The 19,219-nt window shown below is 40.8% G+C and overlaps 1 protein-coding gene across 1 annotated transcript in view; it reads left to right on the top strand.

Annotated features, from left to right (window-relative positions):
* The first annotated feature begins 541 nt into the window (after positions 1–541).
* RASA1 (RAS p21 protein activator 1) overlaps positions 542–19,219 on the top strand; it is a 61,462-nt gene continuing 42,784 nt past the window's right edge. Inside the window, exons 1-2 of the mRNA XM_054398253.1 lie at positions 542–1,020; positions 16,381–16,530. Coding sequence (XP_054254228.1) covers positions 542–1,020; positions 16,381–16,530 — 629 coding nt within the window. The remainder of the gene's footprint in view (positions 1,021–16,380; positions 16,531–19,219) is intronic.

Raw genomic sequence — 19,219 nt, 5'->3', positions numbered from 1 at the left:
CACCGTTGAGACGATCCACCTGCGGCTCATGGCTTACCACCTGCCGCCTCCCCCCGGCCACGCCGTTTGCCCCTTCTTATTTCTTTCCCTCCTTAGGAAGGTGAGGAGAGTATAATCAACTTCTCCCCGGCGTTCCTCACACTCTCCCGCCCTCTGCCCGCGCACGCGTGTGTGCGAGGTGTGTGGGAGAGGGTGGGTTGCGCAGGCGCCGTGCGGCGCGGCCCGTCCCGCTGCCGCGCGTTCCCGGTCCGGCCGGCGGGAGGCGGGGTGAGAGCGCGGGGCCGCGGGAGCCGCTCCCCTGGCGGCCGCCGCCGGGGCCCTGCGGAGCTGCCCTGCGCGTCCAGCCCCCGCCCAGCCCGGGTATTGTTCCCAACCCGTCTCCTCCGGGGAAGTTTTGCCCTCGTCCCGGCTCCGCTCCCCGCCGGGGCGGGGCGGGGAGGGGGGGCCGGGGCCCCTTTGTCGCCACCTCCCCGGCGTGCAGCGGCCGGCAGAGGGGAGGTGGGCGGCCTGGGGGGGGTGGGGGGGGGGGGCGACGCTCAACATGATGGCGGCCGAGGCCGGGGGTGAGGAGGGCGGCTCGGTTACCTCAGCCGGGACGGCCGGAGCCACTGTCGCTGCGGGAGCGGAGCCGGGGCACTACTCCGCCGTGTGCCGTGGCAAGGGGCTGGGGCCGCAGGGCCCATTCCCGGCCGGTCCTAGCGGCGGCGGTGGCGGCAGCCCGGGCGCTGGCCCCTCAGGTGGCCCGGCTTTGTGCTCGGTGCTAGGACACCTGGAACTGGGCGGGGGGCCTGCCCCTCCGTCGCCCGGTGGTGCTGCCACAGCAGCCGGCCCGGGAGAGGAACTGGAGGCGGCCCGGGCGACCGATCCCAGCGTTACCGCCGCTATCTTTCCCCCGCTGCCACCGCCGCCGCCACCCTTGTCCGGGGGCCTCGGGACTGTGGACGAAGGCGACTCACTGGACGGGCCGGAGTACGAAGAGGAGGAGGTGGCCATCCCGCTCAACGCGCCCCCCACCAACCAGTGAGTAGCCGCCGCCACGCCCGGCGCTACACCCCTACCCCTTTCGCCCCCTCCCCATCGCCAGCCCCTGCTGCGCAGGGCCCCCACCTCTGCCCGGTGGAAAGTGTGTGTCAAACTCCCGCAGAAAGTTTTTGTCGCGCACCATCCCCCCTCCCCCCATTCCCCGCTCCTCCCCCGGTTCCGCTCCAGCAGGAAGGCTGTAGCACCAGGAGAGTGCCTAGGAACGGGAGTCCTGGTCTGGGCAACCCCGGCGGGTGCTCGGTAGAGGGGGCAGCTCTCCGCCTGTCAGGCGTGGTGTGGTGAAAGGTGAGCATCGGCTGCAGGGACGTGAACCTCCCCTTCACCTAAAATGTGATACTCCGGGGATAACCGAGGTCAGCTCCTGGAAAAAAAGTTCCTGTTGTCGAGATGACTTAAGTTTTTGCAAATTTTCATAGTGATACTGCAGCCTGCCAGGAAGAGAGAGCTGTTCCGGTGGTGGTTTAGCTGACTTACCTGTTAGGGAGACTTCCAATCTGTAGCACTGTAGTCTTTCATAAGAGGCATAAACTTCAGTTTTTTTTAAGTTAAAGCTAACAAAAATGTCATCTATGGCATGAAGTGACTCCTATCCCATTTCATTGTTTTGTGGTGCTGTTTTCTACTAAAAGAACTCCTACCCAAAGTAGTATTTAGCTTTTCTATTTTATACAGAGTAATGTGCACGTTTGGGGTTTAAAAAAATAAGAAACCCAATGCAGTCTGGGAAAGTGGATTCAAAGTGAATTACAATTCTATTTCTAAGTGTTAGTAGAGAGGCTACTTTTATGGATAATGTCCAGGGGCTTTGCTGCTCAGCCAAGTTAAAGTTGCTTTTAATTGGATTATGTTTGGAGAAAGGAGGCAATTGAAAACAAGAAACTTTAACAGTTGTAAGTTTAGTTTTACTTACCCATCCTTTAGGTTAATCAGGAGTCTTGCAGGGCTGGTTATAAAATCTTGCAGTAGGGACAGACCAGTTCAGTGTTTATGTTGTGTGAAATACAAGCTCAGATAATGTTGCACAGAGCTTGTGGAATTGGTAAGTAGTCTAAACACAGCTTTTGGAATTAACTGTAGAAATTCTGCAGATTTGTATTAGAATAGAAAACGGTGCTCAAATAGGTACTATGTTATCCCCAAAATAAAATTGCGTCAGAGGCTGAAATTACTTTCATCAGTATCTAGAAATATGTTGTTCCTGAACTTACACTGGGTGTAGTCAGTAATTTAGGGTGTTGGGTAGAAGGTGGCACACGTATTCAAGATAGAGGATGGAAAACTAATCCGAAAATACATTTGAATTTGTATTATTTTTTTGCATTCTTTCCTAACTCCACTGTCAGAGAGTTAACTTCTGCAGTATTTCACATACTGAAAAGATTTCAGGAGCTCTTGCAGTTGTAAGTAGGACATGAAATGTAACATTGCACGTTTTGTTTTAAATTAATCCTTCCCTAACCTGGACAGGCTTCCCATTAATCCTTTATTCTTTTAAATTTTGGGCTTGTCATGGAAGCTTATAAACATTACGTCTTTGTTCTGTGAAGACACTGTTTAAATACTCTGAAACTTGTAGAATTCCTTGACAATCGGGAAATAGGATTGTGCAAGGAACAAGGAGGGAAATAAAAAGACATGAAAGCTAAGTTACTTCTTCAGTATTGTGTGCCAAGCATGTGAGATACAGGATTCAGATCATCTGATTTTTCTCCCTGAAAGATCAGGCTGCTACTTCTTTTGGAGCCTTCTAAGTTCCCCAGAGAACTGAGGAAAGGCCAAAAAAGCAAGCTGCTTTGAAATATGTTTAGAAAGTGGGGTAATTATTATGAATAATCACCTGTTTTGTGCTAAGTAGTTGTTACCACATCTACAATTGTGAGTGAATTTTGCAGTGGCAGTGTCATCTTGTAAGTCATGTGCAAGCATGGTTAATTTCCATGAAAGAGCATGTCAGATATCTGACAGGGAGTACCTGCTAGGGGAAGACAGTGGAGGCCCTATTTTTGTTTTTATTAACAAAGCTACTTGCCTTATCCACACAAAGGGGACACTGAGGTTTTTGCGGAAGTTGGGCATAGCTCTGTACTTAAAAGTTCTCATGAAGATTCATTAATTTGTGACCATCTAACATGTAAAATACATGAAAAGATCGTCACAGAAGTGCATACCTCCATATACATGACCTTTTTGTTTGTAATTTTTTCTTAGTGTGTAAGACTTCCCTGTTTAAAAAAAAAAAGTTGGTTGACTAAAATAATTCTAAGCCTTTTTCCCCCTTTCATTCATCTCTTATTTATTTTATACAGCATCAGTTCTTGCCATTCTCAGTTAAGTCATTTGAATTGGCCATATGTTGCTGGTATATTGTATCCTTTCAGTCATGCTGTTCTGCTTGGGAAGTGCCCTTTCTTTGTAATCATACCATCTGCTTCAATGGAGTCGAGCTCTTGATTTATTACTAAAAACAAAGATCAATATTATCTGTCATCTTATATAAGGAAGGATCCAATGTAAACTGGATCGTAAGAGCAAGTAATTGATCTTGTAATTTAGACTTGAATTAAATTTCTCCAGTTGAATATGTTTGCAAAACTGCTGTTCATTTGCTTAAATATGAGTGCTAGCTCCACCCTTTTCCACTTCCTCCTAATTCATTCAGTTTTTACAGGAGGCATGCAGGATTTGCTTGATGGGTAATACCACGATTCTTGCAAAAGGTTTTGTTTCTTTGTCTTAACTGCTTACCATATATTATGTGTACATGGGAAAACTGAGAGTGCATTTCAATCCTGGCCTTGCTTTATGAATGAGAAGACATTATTCCTTTCACAACAACTCAATAGGCTTCTTTGCCTTCTAATGCATCACATTTGAGGATTTACTGAATGCTTGGTTACTAACTCCAAACAAATATCCGGTAAAAAGTGCTGTGGTTGTTTCCAAGTTCATACTCCAATCTTTGATTAGTCTTTTAAGTTTAAAATAAAATGATGTTTTTTGCATAAACTTATATACAACTTTATCACATTTTTGTCTCCTAACTTTGCAAATTGAAAAGAAAAACCAACCAACAAATCAACTAAACAAACAAAAAAAGCCAAAACCAACCAACCAACCAAAAACCAAACCAAACTCAAAAAAATCAGAGCAAGTTCTCAGTTTGCAAACGTTAGGCCATAAAGGTGTTACACACCAAACATTTTTTAAACATGAAAAAGTTTTAAAATACCATGTAGTTGACATTCTGACTGTCAGAATGACTAACCTGAAAAAGTGGGAAGTGAAGCAGACGAAGCAGATGCAAGTTCTACACTTCCCATCAGGATACAGTAAATATAGTTTGTTCAGAGTAGTCAGGATCTGTTTGGCTTTGCTAGCAAGCACCTAGTACACTTAATTTCTTCTGTTTTCCACATACCTGAGGAAAAGGGGATCGTGTCTTTTCTCAGTGTGTTTTCTTTAATTTCCCATCATGTAACAGGCTACCTTCGTTCACAAACTCAAAATCCCCAAGTAAGGTGGAATTTTACTTTCTTTGTTCCAGAGTGATGTCAACTCAAGACTTGTCATTGTGTATGGTACTGTACTTATCTTGTTAGCTTAATGCTAAGTGAGATGCTGGGGAATAAATTGGCTAATTGTTTCTTTTGGTGATTTTTTTTTTCTGTGCTTTCTGCCCCATTTGCAAAGCTCACTGACAGGCTAGGTGGTGTTAGGAGATGCCTTTGGATTTAATGAATGCATGCTCTTTAATTTGGTTGTAAACCAGCAGTATGTGGAATATTTATGTATTTGATTTAAAATCTTTGTGGACAAAATTATCATAGGTGCTATTGTTGCATTAAGTTGGCAGGAGCAGTTGTACTATGTTCCATCAAAACTGACATTTACCTACAGGTTTTTGAGCACTGGTTATCAGTTTGAAATGGAAATCAGTTTAAATCAAAAGCTATCAATCATACAAAATTAAATAGCCTGTCAAAACACCATCTGGATAAAACAGATCTTACCCAAAGCAGATGTAGTCTTACAGTCACTCTTGGTGCTTGTTGAGGCAACATAGTAGTGAGAAAAGGAGCTGAAGATGGAGATGTGAATAGAGTAATATTAAATAAGCATGGATTGTATGAAAGTAGAACAGTTTGCTATCTGAACATAGCGGGAAGTTGTAGTTTCTTCACATAAGTGTTCTGCTGTGTTTATTTCAGTAAGTCATAAAAAGGATATTTTTTTCTGAATAATGGCTTAAGGCTCTTTTTCCATACTGATGAATGAATCTCTTGCATTGAAAACTGAGAAGAAGCAATATGGACATGTTCAGTTAGGTACTGTGTAAACAAAAAATGAAATATGATGTAACTTGATTTTGGTGTATGAAGTGGCTGTTTAATGTGGTTAGCAGGTAACCTTTTCCCTTTTTTTCTTTTTTTTAAGATAATAAATTCATTATATTATAATGAAATAATTTCTGTTCTCCATGAAAGGGAAACCCCTTGCTTTTCCAAGCTGGATGGGTGTTTGCCGATTAGGCCACTTATTAAATAGACCTGAATTTTTGGTGTTAAAAGTGCAGTCTTGAGTGGAGCAGAAGAAAATTGTACTTAACCATATATAGGAAGTGAAGCACTAAGTGAGCTGAGTATGTTTGTTACATAAATGAAAGCTTCAGATGAATAAATCCAGAAGTAAACCAGTATTTGATGCCAGAGAAGTTTGAGGAGGGTTTTTCGTTAGTTCAGTCAGTATTTCTAATTACAAATAGGTGATGTTTTGTTTAAACAGTGAATAGTCTCTTGACCTGCACTTTATCTGGTTTTTATTTTGTGCTGTTTTTTTTTTGACTCCCAGGCTTCAGTGTGGGACTGAAGCACTTCATCCACTGGCCTATCCTATTGAGAAGCGTAATGTTGTGCTAAGTTTCTTCACCTTTACTTCTGCTGGTGTTTTGTGGCTGGGAAGTGGGGACGAACACAAATTTTACCAGTGAGGGCATGGATCTTTATACTGTAGGACTCCAGCTGTTGATTCAGTCATAAATTTTAGGACTCCTATACTAGTTTTCCAATTTCTCACATATATTTCTTTCTCCTTTAACAAAAAACAAAATACACAAAACCACCAAAACCAACCAAATAAAAAATAACCTTGGTATTTGTCTCACTGGTAGGTGTAGGAGGAGGGCCCAAGAAAGCACCTTGTTTTAAATGTCTTTGTGATGCATTGGAGTGAAATGATTATATTCTTCTGTGTCCTTCCAGAGTATGGTCAGTACCAATAAAATGTTACCAGTGCTTCACAAGTTTTATGTACTTTCTCCTGTTTATGTACTTTTATATACTATATAAAAGCTAAGGTAGTTTTAAGTATTTTTTGGTTTTATTAAAAGTGTCTGTTCCGTTGAAGAAAAAAGGTTTCTGTCTTTAAATTACGTTTTGTTGCTGCTGGTGGGGAGTAGTCAGTATGGATTTATGGGGGGGAAATAGTGCTTAAGCAACGTGACAGGCTTCTATAATGAAGTCATTGGCTTGGGAAGAAAGAGAGCTTACCTCAGTTTTAGTAAGAGTTTTGACTCCTCCCACAACCTCCTCAGGTAATTGTATGGGTTAGATACATGAACAGTGGGGAGAATTGAGAAATGGCTGAAAGACTGGGCCCAGAAGATCTGCGTAGAGATAATTCCCTAGTGGTGTTCCCAAGGCTGTACCTGAGGGGCCAGGCCAGTACTGTTTAACACTTAATGACCTAGGTGGTAGGACAGAGTGCACCCTTGGCAGGTTCACAGACAATGCAAAACTGAGAGGAGCAGCTGAAACCCTAGGGGGGTGTGCTGTCATCCACAGTGACTTGAACAGTGGAGAAACTGGGCTGTGAGGGATTTTTTCAAAGCTCTGGCACTAGGGAAGAATAACCCCAAACACATGCTGGGGGCTGACCAGCTGGAAAGCAGCTCTGCAGAGAAGGAGGTGGACTTCCCAGAGACAGATCCAGTAACTTGCATGGTGAGGAAGGCTAGCAGTATTATGGGCTCACTGGGGGATCATTGTCAGCAGGTTGAGGGAGGTGGTCCTTACTGTCTGCTTAGGACTGGTGAGACACATGTGGAGTGCTCAGTCCAGTGCTGTCGAGGCCAGCACAAGACAGACATGAACTAACTGCAGCAGGACTACCAGGATGGTGAGGAGACTGGATCATCTGCTGGATGTGGAGAGGCTGAGAGAGCTGGGACTGTTCAGACTGGAGAAGAGGAGGCTTGAGTGGGCCTTATCCATGCATATAAATACCTAATGAGAGTGAATGAAGATAGGGGAGCCAATCTGTCCTGAGTGGTACCCAATGGCAGGGCCAGAGGCAATGAAAACAAATAAAAACCCTTGAAATTCCATCTGAAAAAAACCCCAACCCCGTTATTTTACGGTGGGGTTGGTCAAAGAGCTGCTCAGAGAGGATGTAGAGTCCCCATGATTAGAAGTGTTTGTTATCTGACTGAACATGGCTCACAGCAACCAGATGGAGCTAACCCTACTTCATTGTGGTAGGTAGGAAGAGAAGGTTGAGGTAAAGAGCTCCAGTGGTCACTTCCAACTTAAGTGTGATTCTGTATATGTGTAAACATACTGTTTAAAGTGGAGGATCAGTGTTGCAGGATCTATTTGCTGAAAATAGTTGCCTGATGTATACAGGAATAGCTGTAGGCAGCAATTAATATAGAATACTTTAAAGGAAAGTGCAACAAATCCTTAAATTGGTAAACAGGATGTTTTGTTATTTCTTTAGATAGGCAGATCTTACAATTTCTGCTGTAAAAGCTTAAGAATTTGCCTTACAAAAAAAGTCTTTGTAAGGTATCTGCTTAAATAAGTATTTATTAAGCTTGGAATATTTACCTTTTTCCTTTAAGGTATGTTTTTATTACATTTATTGTCTACAAATTAATGTTTACAAAGCAGTGTTGCTAAATTAACTTGAAAAGTTCACTTGTGTTTTGTCAAGGGAGTATTGAGGTCTCTAGGCCACTGTCAGTGTTCTGGTAAGGTAATGTTGTTGATGGACAAAGGAAGAGCAACTGATGTTGTCTAGTTGAGTTCATGTAGAGAATTTGACACTCTTGTCCATATGACATAGCTGTCTCTAAACTGGAGAGACTTGGATTTGATGGATGGACCTGTCAGTGGATAAGGAATTGGCTGGATGTTCACACTAAAGTAGCTCTGTCAATGGCTCAATGTCTAAGCAAGGACAAGTGGTGAGTTTTGTTCTTCAGTGTTTGGTACTGAGACCAGTGCTGTTCAGCATCTTTGCTGGTGACATACAGTGGAATTGAGACACCCTCAGCAAATCTGCTGACACCAGTCTATGGTGTGGTCAACATGCTTGAGAGATAGGCCAATGCCAAAGCTAAGTGCAAGGTCCTGCACATATGTCAGGGCTATCCCAAGGACAAACAGGGGCTAGACAGAGAATGGATAAAGAGCAGTCCTGAGGAGAAGGACTTGGGAGTGCTAGTTGATGACAAGCTCAACATGAGCCAGCAATGTGCACTTGCAGCCCAGAAAGCTACTCATATCCTGGGATACATCAAATGAATTGTGTGCAGCAGCTCAGTCTCTCTACTCTGCTCTCATGAGACCCTATCTGGAGTACTGTGTCCATCTCTGGAGCCGCCAGATGTGGAACTGTTAGACTGGATCTCGAGGAAGCCATGAAAATGAATAGAGGGCTGGAACGCCTCTACTGTGAAGATGGGCTGAGAGAGTTGGCGTCGTTTGTTGTGGAGAAGAGAACGGCCTACGGAGAACTCAGAGCAGCCTTCTAGTATTTGATGGAGAAAGACTTTTTAGCAGGGCCTCTTGTGACTAGGGCTAATGACTTCAGATTGGAGGAAGCTAAATTTAAATTAGACATTAGGAGAAAATTCTTCACCATGAGGTTGGCAAAGTACTGAAACAGGTCATCCATAAAGTTGTGGAGTTGTTCACAGGCAGGCTGGATGGGGCCTTGAACAACAGATGTTCGTGTGCATGGCAGAGGGGTGGAACTAGATGATCTTTAAGGTCCTTTCCAACCCACATAATTTTATCATTGTTGTGATGTTCAGATCCTAAAAAATAATTTTTCTCTTCCATTTTTTTTTTTTTAGCTGCCTCTCAGGTTGACTTCATAGCAAATAAATTCTTTTTGCTAGGGTTTCCTTTTCTGTTAAACTGAAATAGTAGTAAGTGCTATTGTTTGTTGTTTGTTGTTTTTTTTTTAATTATTATAAGTAGATTTTGTCAGGTTTAGAAAACTATAAACTAACACAATTTGGGAGGGACCTCAAAAGATTATCTGGATCCTCCTCTTGTAGAAAAAAGGATGTCTAGCTGAGATTGTCTAGCACTGTGTCCAATCACATCCTGAAAACCCACAGTGAAGTGTTCGTCCCTCCCTGTGCAGGTTGATCCAGTGAATGATTTAAATACTGGAAAACCATGAAGAAGTCCACTTGAGCATTCTTTTCTTCAGGGAAAAGAGGCCTGACTCAGTCTTACTTACTCATTGGGCAGGTTCTCCATCATCTTGTGGCCCTCCTTTGGAACCTCTCCAGGCTGTCCACATCTTTCTTGAAATGTGGGGACCAGAACTGGACACAGCACTCCATGTGGAGCCTGACAGCTCAACAGAGTGTGGTGATCACATCTGTCTTTGCTAGAAATGCTTCTGTGGGTGCAGCTCAGGATCTGATTTCCATTCCTTGCTGCAGCTTTGCACTGCTGACTCGTGTTCAGCTTGTTGTCCACCAGGACCCCAAGATCCCTCCCAGAAAGACTTCTTTCCAGCCACACCGACCTCAGCATCTACTGGGCTCTTTGCTTATACTGTTTTTCCTATCCCACTCTTCCAGCCTGCCCAGCTTTCTCTGAGATGGCTCACTTTTCTGATGCATTCACCTCACCACCTACTTTGGTGCCATCAACAAAGTTAATGAAGTTGCTTTCCATCCTATCATCCATGTCTTCATTCATGAAGACATTCAACAGTGTGGGGCCCAGTATCAGTCCCTGAGGGATCCCACTTGTGACAGACTGCCTGCCAGATCACCACTGATCACCATGCTCTAAGTGTGGCCTGTGAGCTAATTGCCTAACCATCTTGGACACTATCCATCTCAACTGTGCCTTGCCAGCTCATCAAGTTAGTGTTGAGATGGTAGCTGTAGATAATTATATTTGAAGAAATTGAGTGTGTAACTATATGGGAATACTTGAAATGTTACAGCTTTCTGCTAAGGATTACTCTCAATGGCTCAGCAGGGGGGTGTGTATGATTGTCTTATTAATAGCTACTTACAGATACTTGGATAAAGTTTTTTCTATGAACTTCCTCTTGTATACTACACTGCTTTTTTTTTCTGGAGTAGTTTCCACAAGCCATCTAGGTTTAGCTAACCTTTGATAATCAACTTAGGAATCATAAGGTAATACTGTGTAGATTCAGGTAAGTTTCCTATTATTGTTACTTTAAGTCCACCTCTTGCTTTCTGTAAAATTATGGATAACTACTGGATAGTAACTAACAAGACAGAAGGAGAAAGTGAATTTAGTAAAGTCTGAGTGAAACCTGCCTTAATTTAACTCTACAAATAATGTGACTGAAGGGTTTAATGCAGCCTTACAAATCTGACAGAGATGAGTTATAAAGTGTTTAAAGGCAGTCTGCAGAGTCTGGATAAAAATGTTAACACTAAGAATGTGTTTTAAACTAAGAGAAGCTAAGAGTGAAATGGAACTTGAACAGTAAATATGACCACCAAGTATTCAGATGGAAAGCTTGAAGGGTGATGGTTGATGTTAGCAGGATAAGAAGAAAAATTATAGAATGGCAGAACTGGGATATTTTGTTGTGGTCTTTTTTTGTGTGTGTTTTGTTTGTTGTGTTGTTCTGGTTTAGTTTTCTCCTCTGCCTTCATGAAACTACACTTGAGATTTCTGTGTGCTGTATGAAACTGAGGATTTTCCCAGTTCAGGGTAATTATCACAGGATCACAGTCTGTTAGGGACTGGAAGGGTACCTGTGGAGATTGAGTCCAACCCCCATGCCAGAGCAGGACCATATGCAGGTCACACAGGAATGCATCCAGACAGGTCTTGAAAGTCTCTGGAGACGGAGGCTACACAATCTCTCTGTGGAGCCTGTTCCAGTACTCTGTGACCCTTACAGTATAGATGTTCTTCCTCACATTGAGTTGGAACTTCCTGTGCTGTAGCTTACATCCACTGGCCCTTGTCCTATCACAGGGCATAAGTGAGAAGATGCTTCCCTTTCCTTCTTGACACCCAGCCCTCATATTTATAAACATTTATTAAATCCCTGCTCAGTCTTCTGTTCTCCAGACTAAAAAAAAATCTCTTCTCTGTTTTGAGGGAACAGAGTTCATGTAGTCTAAGGAAGTGATAGCAGTGATATGTGTCAGATATGAGAGGTACTTAGGCAGTGACTGAATAGAGAGGAGAACTCTGACCATGACTCCTAGAAGTTCTCTGTTCTTCTCATGGGTTTTATTAAAGCAGCAAGGTGTGGCTGAGAGGAGGTTCGAATGAAGTGAATGTGGCATTTGCTGACTGTTTTTCCTGTGCACTGTACCATTCTCTAGATGCAAATAGAGAGGTCTGTGACTATTATCAACATCTACATTTGTGTAGCAGTGAGTTGCTGAAAAACACTTTTACTCCTCTTCAGCACTTTCTCCTGCATTCCCTCCTCCTTAAACTACTGTGCTCCTAAGCTAAAATTGCAGCATACTGTAACAGCAGAATCCTTCAGTGGAGCAACAAAGCTTTGTAATATTTGCCTTTCCCACATGCAAAAAAGGAACTATGTAAATAAAAGGATTTAGTTGAATTATGTGATGTGCTTCCACACACAATAGCAGCTGCCTTCTTCCACATGGTAAATTCACCATCTGCTACCTCTTTGTGAAAGGCCTGTGTCTGGTAGGGACCTTGTGGTGTGTCCATGTTGGAGGTCAAATGTCCTGTTACTGTGTCATGAAGTGGCTCAAGGAATGCAGTGCAGATGCATTCTTGCTTCCAGTAGAAAGTGCTGGCTGGGCCTAATGAGAATGGTGTGACTGGGTTTCTGATATCCAGCATCTTCCATACAGTAGAGGGCAATTAAGGAGCTCTTGTCTGCAAGCGAGAAGTAACAGCTCTTGATGCCGTGCAGCTCATTTCATGAGGTTCATGACTTGGCTATGTTTGTCAGCCACATGATGTGACTGTGGTGTTGTGTAGGGACCATTGTCCTGCACAAGTCTGTGTTACATGTGTGGTTATATAAGCTATTTGTGGTGTTGTTCTGTCTGCACTCTGTTTGCTGTAATTAAGATTTTGATGCATAGAGTTGGAGTTTAGAACATGCTGCTTTTGATATAAACTGGCAGATGGGAGTATTTTCTTGCATAGCTTCCAACTGATTTGTGAAACATGGAAGCCTATTGTTGGTATTCTTTTAGAAGCAAAATAAAAATTGTATTTTAGGTAACAATTTTATGAGTTTGTTACAGCAGTTAAATCAGTGGTCATGGAGACAACCACCTAAATTGTGATCCATAGCTAGTAAGCCATTTTTTAATCACTCCTTAACATTCCAGTGCAAGGCTGATGCAAGAGATAATGCATCTGATAATAGCTATTGTATTGTTAGGGCAATAGGTGTGATTGAGAATGTAATTTAATGGTGTCTGCCTAAAATACTGTGAAAATAGTGAATTGCAAGTGTTTTAGAATTTGCAAAGTTACTGTTAGAAGTACGGAAGGTGTTCCTGGGTAGCACCAGGCAAGCAAGCAGAGGTGACTGACAAGGAATGACAGGGATCTTGGCTTTGGCAGTTTTGGAGGACATACATCTCAGCAGTAGTGAGTTACAGTTTTGAGTGCTTAAATTTGGTAAGTCACAGCCACAGGCCATTTTATGAAAGCTGGGGAGGTTTTTTTTAATTTCATACCTTCCTATCCAAACCTTGATTTCTTTGTGAAACCTACAGTGCATTGTAGGTAGGACTCCATTTTTATATTGATTCAGAAGCTTTATTTGATGAGAATCAAGAGATCTGGGTAAGCACTGCTTCTGACTGTGAGCACAATAAGCATGAAGCTGTTATGGTTGCTAGTGCTGAAGTTGTTGATCCTTGCCTATGAAAATCAAAATGATACATAGGCTCTGAAGAGGAAAAGCTAGTTTCCTGTATTTTTGCAGAAGCACTGAACTCAAGCTTCACTGAGATACCAGATTGAGGTTTGAATCCAGAGGATCAGGGATTTATTTTATTTCAGTATATATGATAGTCTGGTCCTGTCCATCAGTGTTCTGCACTCTTCATTCTCTAATGAAATTACAAAGACTAGGGCAGGTTCTCCTGTCATTTCTATTGTACTTTTTGGATAGCACTGTATTTTGGATGGGTCTTCATTTATAACCAACAATATATCAGAAATAATATTTTTCACTAGTATGAATTTTTGCTCATTATGTTAGCCAACATTCACTGAAAAAATGGGCTATGGATGTATTTCAAAGCAAAAATCTTTCCACAATCTTTTAACAAAAGTATTATATATAAAAAAAGGATAATGAGCACTTCCTACACTTAGATGAGATCAAGCACTGCAGTTTTGTAAAGCAGTCTGTTTGTTACCAAATTACTTGCAGATGATGCAAAGTTGCAGAGTACATCTTCATTGAAAACAGGAGACAGTTGTACGAAGTATAACTCCTGCCCTTATAAAAACAATGTCCTTCATCACTTAAACTGTGTATTGCTTGAATAAAGTGGTTCTGTCTGATGATGAAACTCTGCTCTCTGGAAAAATGTAGTTATTTCTTGAGTATGCAAAATACTTTTCTAATGTTATCTTAAAAGCTGGTATTTAAATGTTTATCCTGTTTTTGAAAGATCTGTTCTATCTGCAGAGGCTTCCTGAGGATATCACTTGAGCTGTTTTGAGCTTGATATTAACTGCTTTACTGCCATGTGTACCTTTGTATCAGTTGGTAGTTAAATTCAGTGTTAATACTTGTTTCTGTAGCTAGTGGTGTAATTTGTGCTATACACAAATGCACAATGAGCTGTAAAATACTGTGTATTTTCTGAGTTGTCAATATTTCAAATATGTGCTCAGTGACACTGAATGTAATTGCACCCAGAAGTTAAATAGATGTTTTTATTTCAGAAAACAGAGCTTTTCTGAAATGAGGGAGCAAATAATTTTTAACCTGGCTTCCACTTTATCAGGTAATGAATGTCTTCTGTTAGGCTTAATACCAAACAGTTGAATGGGAGAGAATTTATATAGCCTGTTCAGCATTAGAGGAAGTGATCTTCAGCTTGTGGGATATGCTGATATATATGTTGCAGTCACTGGCAAGGAGGGTGTCTTCTGTTCAAAACCTCTTGTCTTAACATTGGAGCACCCAAGTTTCTTCTGTCATTGTAAAAAATCCTGGTTCTTGCAGAAAAGTTGGATGTTTTATTTGCAGGTAGTCCTTCCTTTTTGTTTACCTTGTATATTTTTAAAAAATTCTTATTTTCTATTCTTATTAGCATTCCCACCTTCTCCATTTCAAAAGCAAGCCTCTAAATTTGGCATTGTAATGCAGTGTTTCAATAGAGTTAAGGTTATTTCTCTCAAGTGGGTGATAAATAGGAACAAATAAAAGATTAGCAAACCTATTGTTAGTTTTTAAAATAGGTTTCATAGAATGTTAGTTTCAAAGAATTTCTTGATTGGGAAAGTTTCTTGGGTCTCTGGGGAGTTTCTTTGTGAAACTTGGTCTATAGAGAATAGCAAAATCCTGTTGTTGAGATGTGTTGGTAATGAGCAAACTCGGTTTTCAGCCATGCTGTGCACGCTGAAAAGAATATTTCATCCTGGGTACTTCAGTATAGATGGTCTTGATTTCTTTTTCTTGTCCTAAAGGACCCTCCTGGTAGGGGTGGTGTGCTCTCCTCTTTAAGACATGGGTTTTTCTCTGTGAGGCTGGAATGGAATGAGACAGGATCTCACTAATGTAACAGGGCCAACAGCAGCCTCCAGTGCTATATGTTGTACAGACACAACAGTGCTTTTTCTGGTTTAACTTGTTTTGATTAGAATGAGGAAGAGAAGCAAAGGAGAGCTTTACTAGCCAGCACACAGCTTTGCCAGAGTAAACAGTATCCATGCTGGTGCTGCTTCTGCTGTTATACACGTTTAGTCTAATTATGCATTTTGTCTATCTAATTTTCATTCTGATAAAAGCTCTCAGAACTTTTACTTATATTTCATAGAAAAACAAAAACAAAACTTTTGGTCAGATTTTACTAAAAATCCAGCTGTTGGAGTTTTTTGCCTCCTCCTCCCCTCTCCCTCCCCCCCTTTTTCTTTTCCTTCTAACTTAATTGGTGCATTTTTTGGTATTCTTAAGTTGCCTAAAAGTAGGCTGTATGGAAGCTGACATTTTCTTGAGTGTAGAAATGAAACGTTGAGTTAGACAGTTAGCTGATGGATGCAGAGCTAAGAAATTATTACAGTATGTAGCTCCAGAACATGCTGTGGCTATGTGAACATGCTGAGAACAATGTCTGGCTTTATATTTGAATGGCTCTCCACTGCTGCCTTTTGGGGAAAAAGAAAAAAAAAAAGAAAGTAGGAGGAGTGGTCTGACAAGAGCTGTGTAAGTAAACTGAGGTAAGGTGAATGAACGCCTAAATGGCAACAGTCTAGCATTTGATTGAGACTTAAGTATTCCTTTGTCATGTTTTGCAGTCTGTGATTTGCCAGCCTCTACCCTTGCTTTTAATGGGTAGGGTATACATTGTGACTAGTAAAGACTGTTTTGGAGCTAGGTGGTGGTCTGGTGACTGCTGTCACTCCAGTTCAGTGCAGGCTTTGCTGCAGCTGTGTCTGCCGAGAAACAGACCTTTACAATTCACTTCTCCACTGATGCTTCTAGAAAATTCACCCTGAGCTGAAGCCCCTTATAGGCTTAAAATACAAGTCTTCCAAGTCAGGTCGGTCACCTCTGGTTCTGTTTATTTAAAATAAGAAACTAGAGAGGAGAGAAAATCTTAAATGATATGTGTAGAGCTTCCACTCTTTGGGATAGTTCACTGGGGGAAGCAGTATTCTGTCTGAAAAATATTGTTAATCGAAAATAAGTAGACTAGGAGACGGAACATATAAAGATGTGATAACATTGAAATAAAGGTTTGGAACTACATCAGTTTTGATTGAAAGCTTTTGTTTGCTTCATAGGTATGTTCTGTGAGAATAATAAAAACTCTTTAGTTCTAAGGACACTCATTTGTTACTCTTTTTTCAGGTGGTATCATGGAAAACTTGACAGAACAATTGCAGAAGAACGTCTTCGGCAAGCAGGAAAACCTGGAAGTTACCTTATTCGAGAGAGTGATCGGAGACCAGGTTCCTTTGTGCTTTCATTCCTTAGTAAAACAAATGTCAATCATTTTAGGTGAGAATTAAATGTTTTATTTTAAAATACTGTGACCTGTTTATTTTTGTTTGTGGGACACAGAAGACTACAAACAATTGTATTATAATTGAATACTTTTGACTCCTTATCCTTGCACGGTACAGATTTCTACTTGTGCTCAACTGTTTTGAAACATGCTACTTAAAAACTACTTTATGGGCTGAAGAACAAAAACGTGAGGAAACCAGCAACATCTGGATAGAGATGCCTGTCTAAAGCAATTGTGAATAGACTTAAAGCAACATGGGAGGTTTCATTAGTCAAGGAGATTGTTTTGAGTCTGTTCTGTAGTAGCCATTGTAGCTTACAGGACATAAAGTGCTACCATGTCAAGTTGCTTCCTTAGTTTTGAGGGAAAACTGCCCAAAACTAGAAAACCAAGAAGAAACAAAGAGATATTTAATAATCTGAACGCTTGCTGGCAACAGCTTTCAGTATGTGCTAGTATTAGCTGTTCTAAATACAAATAGCTCTTTATCCTGAATTGTAGCTAGGATTATTTCAGCATTGCCAAGCTGTGTACATTAGTAAATTCCTTTAGTCTTGTGAATGAGATGTATTCTGGGAAGAGCTTGAAGGCTGGTCAGCAAAGTGGAGTGTTGGCTGTAGGGTGTTAATGTTTATAACATAGGAAAGCAAATGTTACTTCAGCAAAGAAATCTTTGTCTGTTGTATTGAAGAAAACAAATTCAAAGCAAATTCTTTAACTTCTGGAAGTGGGGATTATCCACAATACAACATATGGGCTGTTATGTGCAAGGTTTGCAAGTGGAGAAACTTCTGTTGCATCTGCTGTGTGAAGTGTGGTTCAGAGGTCCTGGTCTAGCATTGACATGAAGGCTCATCCTCTTCAGTGCAGGCAATGTAACACGCAAACAATATCTCACGTTCCCATATTGCCATCCTAGCTATCAGTTTCAACCTCTCAGCTACACTGATGTTCATTTGGGATCTGATTACTGTGTAGCACTAGCAGAAAAGTAAAGTATGCTGGTACTTGCTTTCTGGTGCTGTTTGAGAGGCCTGGATTATTTTTAGTAACTTCTTTTGAAGTCAGTATCAGGCATTTGACTTGGTTCTTGCCCACCATAAATCTGTTTCTGGCATCACAGGTATAAAACAGTCTAATGATACTCAAAGATCACATTCAAAGAACATTGTCAACCTCCAGAATTGCCTACCTTAAAGTTATTTCTAGCAAATATGGGTTTGGATCTCCCATGTCTCACAGAGTAGAAGTATTGTTTCCACCAAATCTTGATCTTTGCCAATTGCTGCCTACAAGTGCTAAAAATGCCTAAAAGTGCTTATTTTTCACATCCTAATTTTCTTAGATTTCAGTCATACTGAAATCTCAACACTGCAGTTTTTGAAACTCTTTAAATTCTTTTGGTGCCTCTTGGAAGTTGCATGCAGACATACATGCTTAGTTAGCAAAGTTACATAAAGTATTCTGAATGAAAATATTTCTTTTAATCTTGTCTTTCAGAATTATCTGATTACAGAAGTCATTATTTGCTATCTCAGTGTTCTGTAAAAGGGTTTAAGACTGATGAAATAATAATCTTAACCTAATCTCTGTTGAATAATTTACTAAGGGATATTACATAAAGATCTAGCCTGCCAGAATATCTAACCTGTGTCCTTAAAGTTTTATTGTTTTCTGACTCCTCTTGCCTTTCTATATGCTTAAAAACTTCAGACTGCATCTATGAAGATTCATCTTTGTATATGTGTTACATCACTGCTTGAGAAAAATGATATAATTCAAGGAATTGATTGACAAGAAAGATTTATGATTTCTGTATCAAAATCCTGACTTCCTAAAGAAAAAGAGTAAAAGTAGAAGAAACCAATGAATAGTGTAATCATTTGGGATGAAGGATGGGTTTCTTGGCAATTGGATGTTTGGGTTCTTTTTCCCCCTTTTGATTTTTTTTTTTTTTTGAGTTGGCTCACAAGCTTGTTGAAAAGTTGAAACATGAAGTGGATTCAAATATATTTATTCTTTGTACTGAAATTTATTTTGAAGTACCCTTAAGATAATTTTTCTATCTTCTTGGAGCTGGAGAGACAAGTAACATGAGCTTTTATTTAACAGCAAAGTTGCTTAGCTTTGCAATAAATTATTTCTCACGTTTTCTAATATTCAAGTGACCTGCTGCTCAGTATTCCTGTCTGGTCTCTGTGCTCCTGGAAAAGTTTGGGTCTGCTTGATGCCATGGATTTAAATAATGTAATTTCTTTGAACTGTCTGATCAAAAATATTTAAATTTTTTTCAGATTAAGTACTTTTTCCACTTTTGCAAATGCCTCTTGAGGATAACAGGAATGTTTTAAATATTGTTAACTGTTTACCTGAAGGAACAATTTCTGACTGATTTTAGAATTTTTATTGGTCAGCAATGTAAACAGACATGGTGCTTTCAGTCTTTGATAGTACATTAACAAATCTCTGTACTTCCAGGAAAAAAAAAGCAAAAGCAACCCTTAGAGAATAAAATCGAGTTTTGTAAGAATTGTTTATTGTGTGAAGTTACTGAAAAAGTTTTGTAAGCCTTTCTCCCCCTCCCCCCTGCATTAGTTAGCAAATTATTAAATTGTATTTAAGGAGATACTTTCATTATTCCAAAGTAATTTCTTAACTTTTAATATGGTAATGGTAAGA

Source organism: Indicator indicator, chromosome Z (genome assembly GCF_027791375.1).
Source record: "Indicator indicator isolate 239-I01 chromosome Z, UM_Iind_1.1, whole genome shotgun sequence".
NCBI lineage: Eukaryota > Metazoa > Chordata > Aves > Piciformes > Indicatoridae > Indicator > Indicator indicator.
Note: the sequence above shows the minus strand (reverse complement) of the source record. Positions and strands in the feature narration are given on the sequence as shown.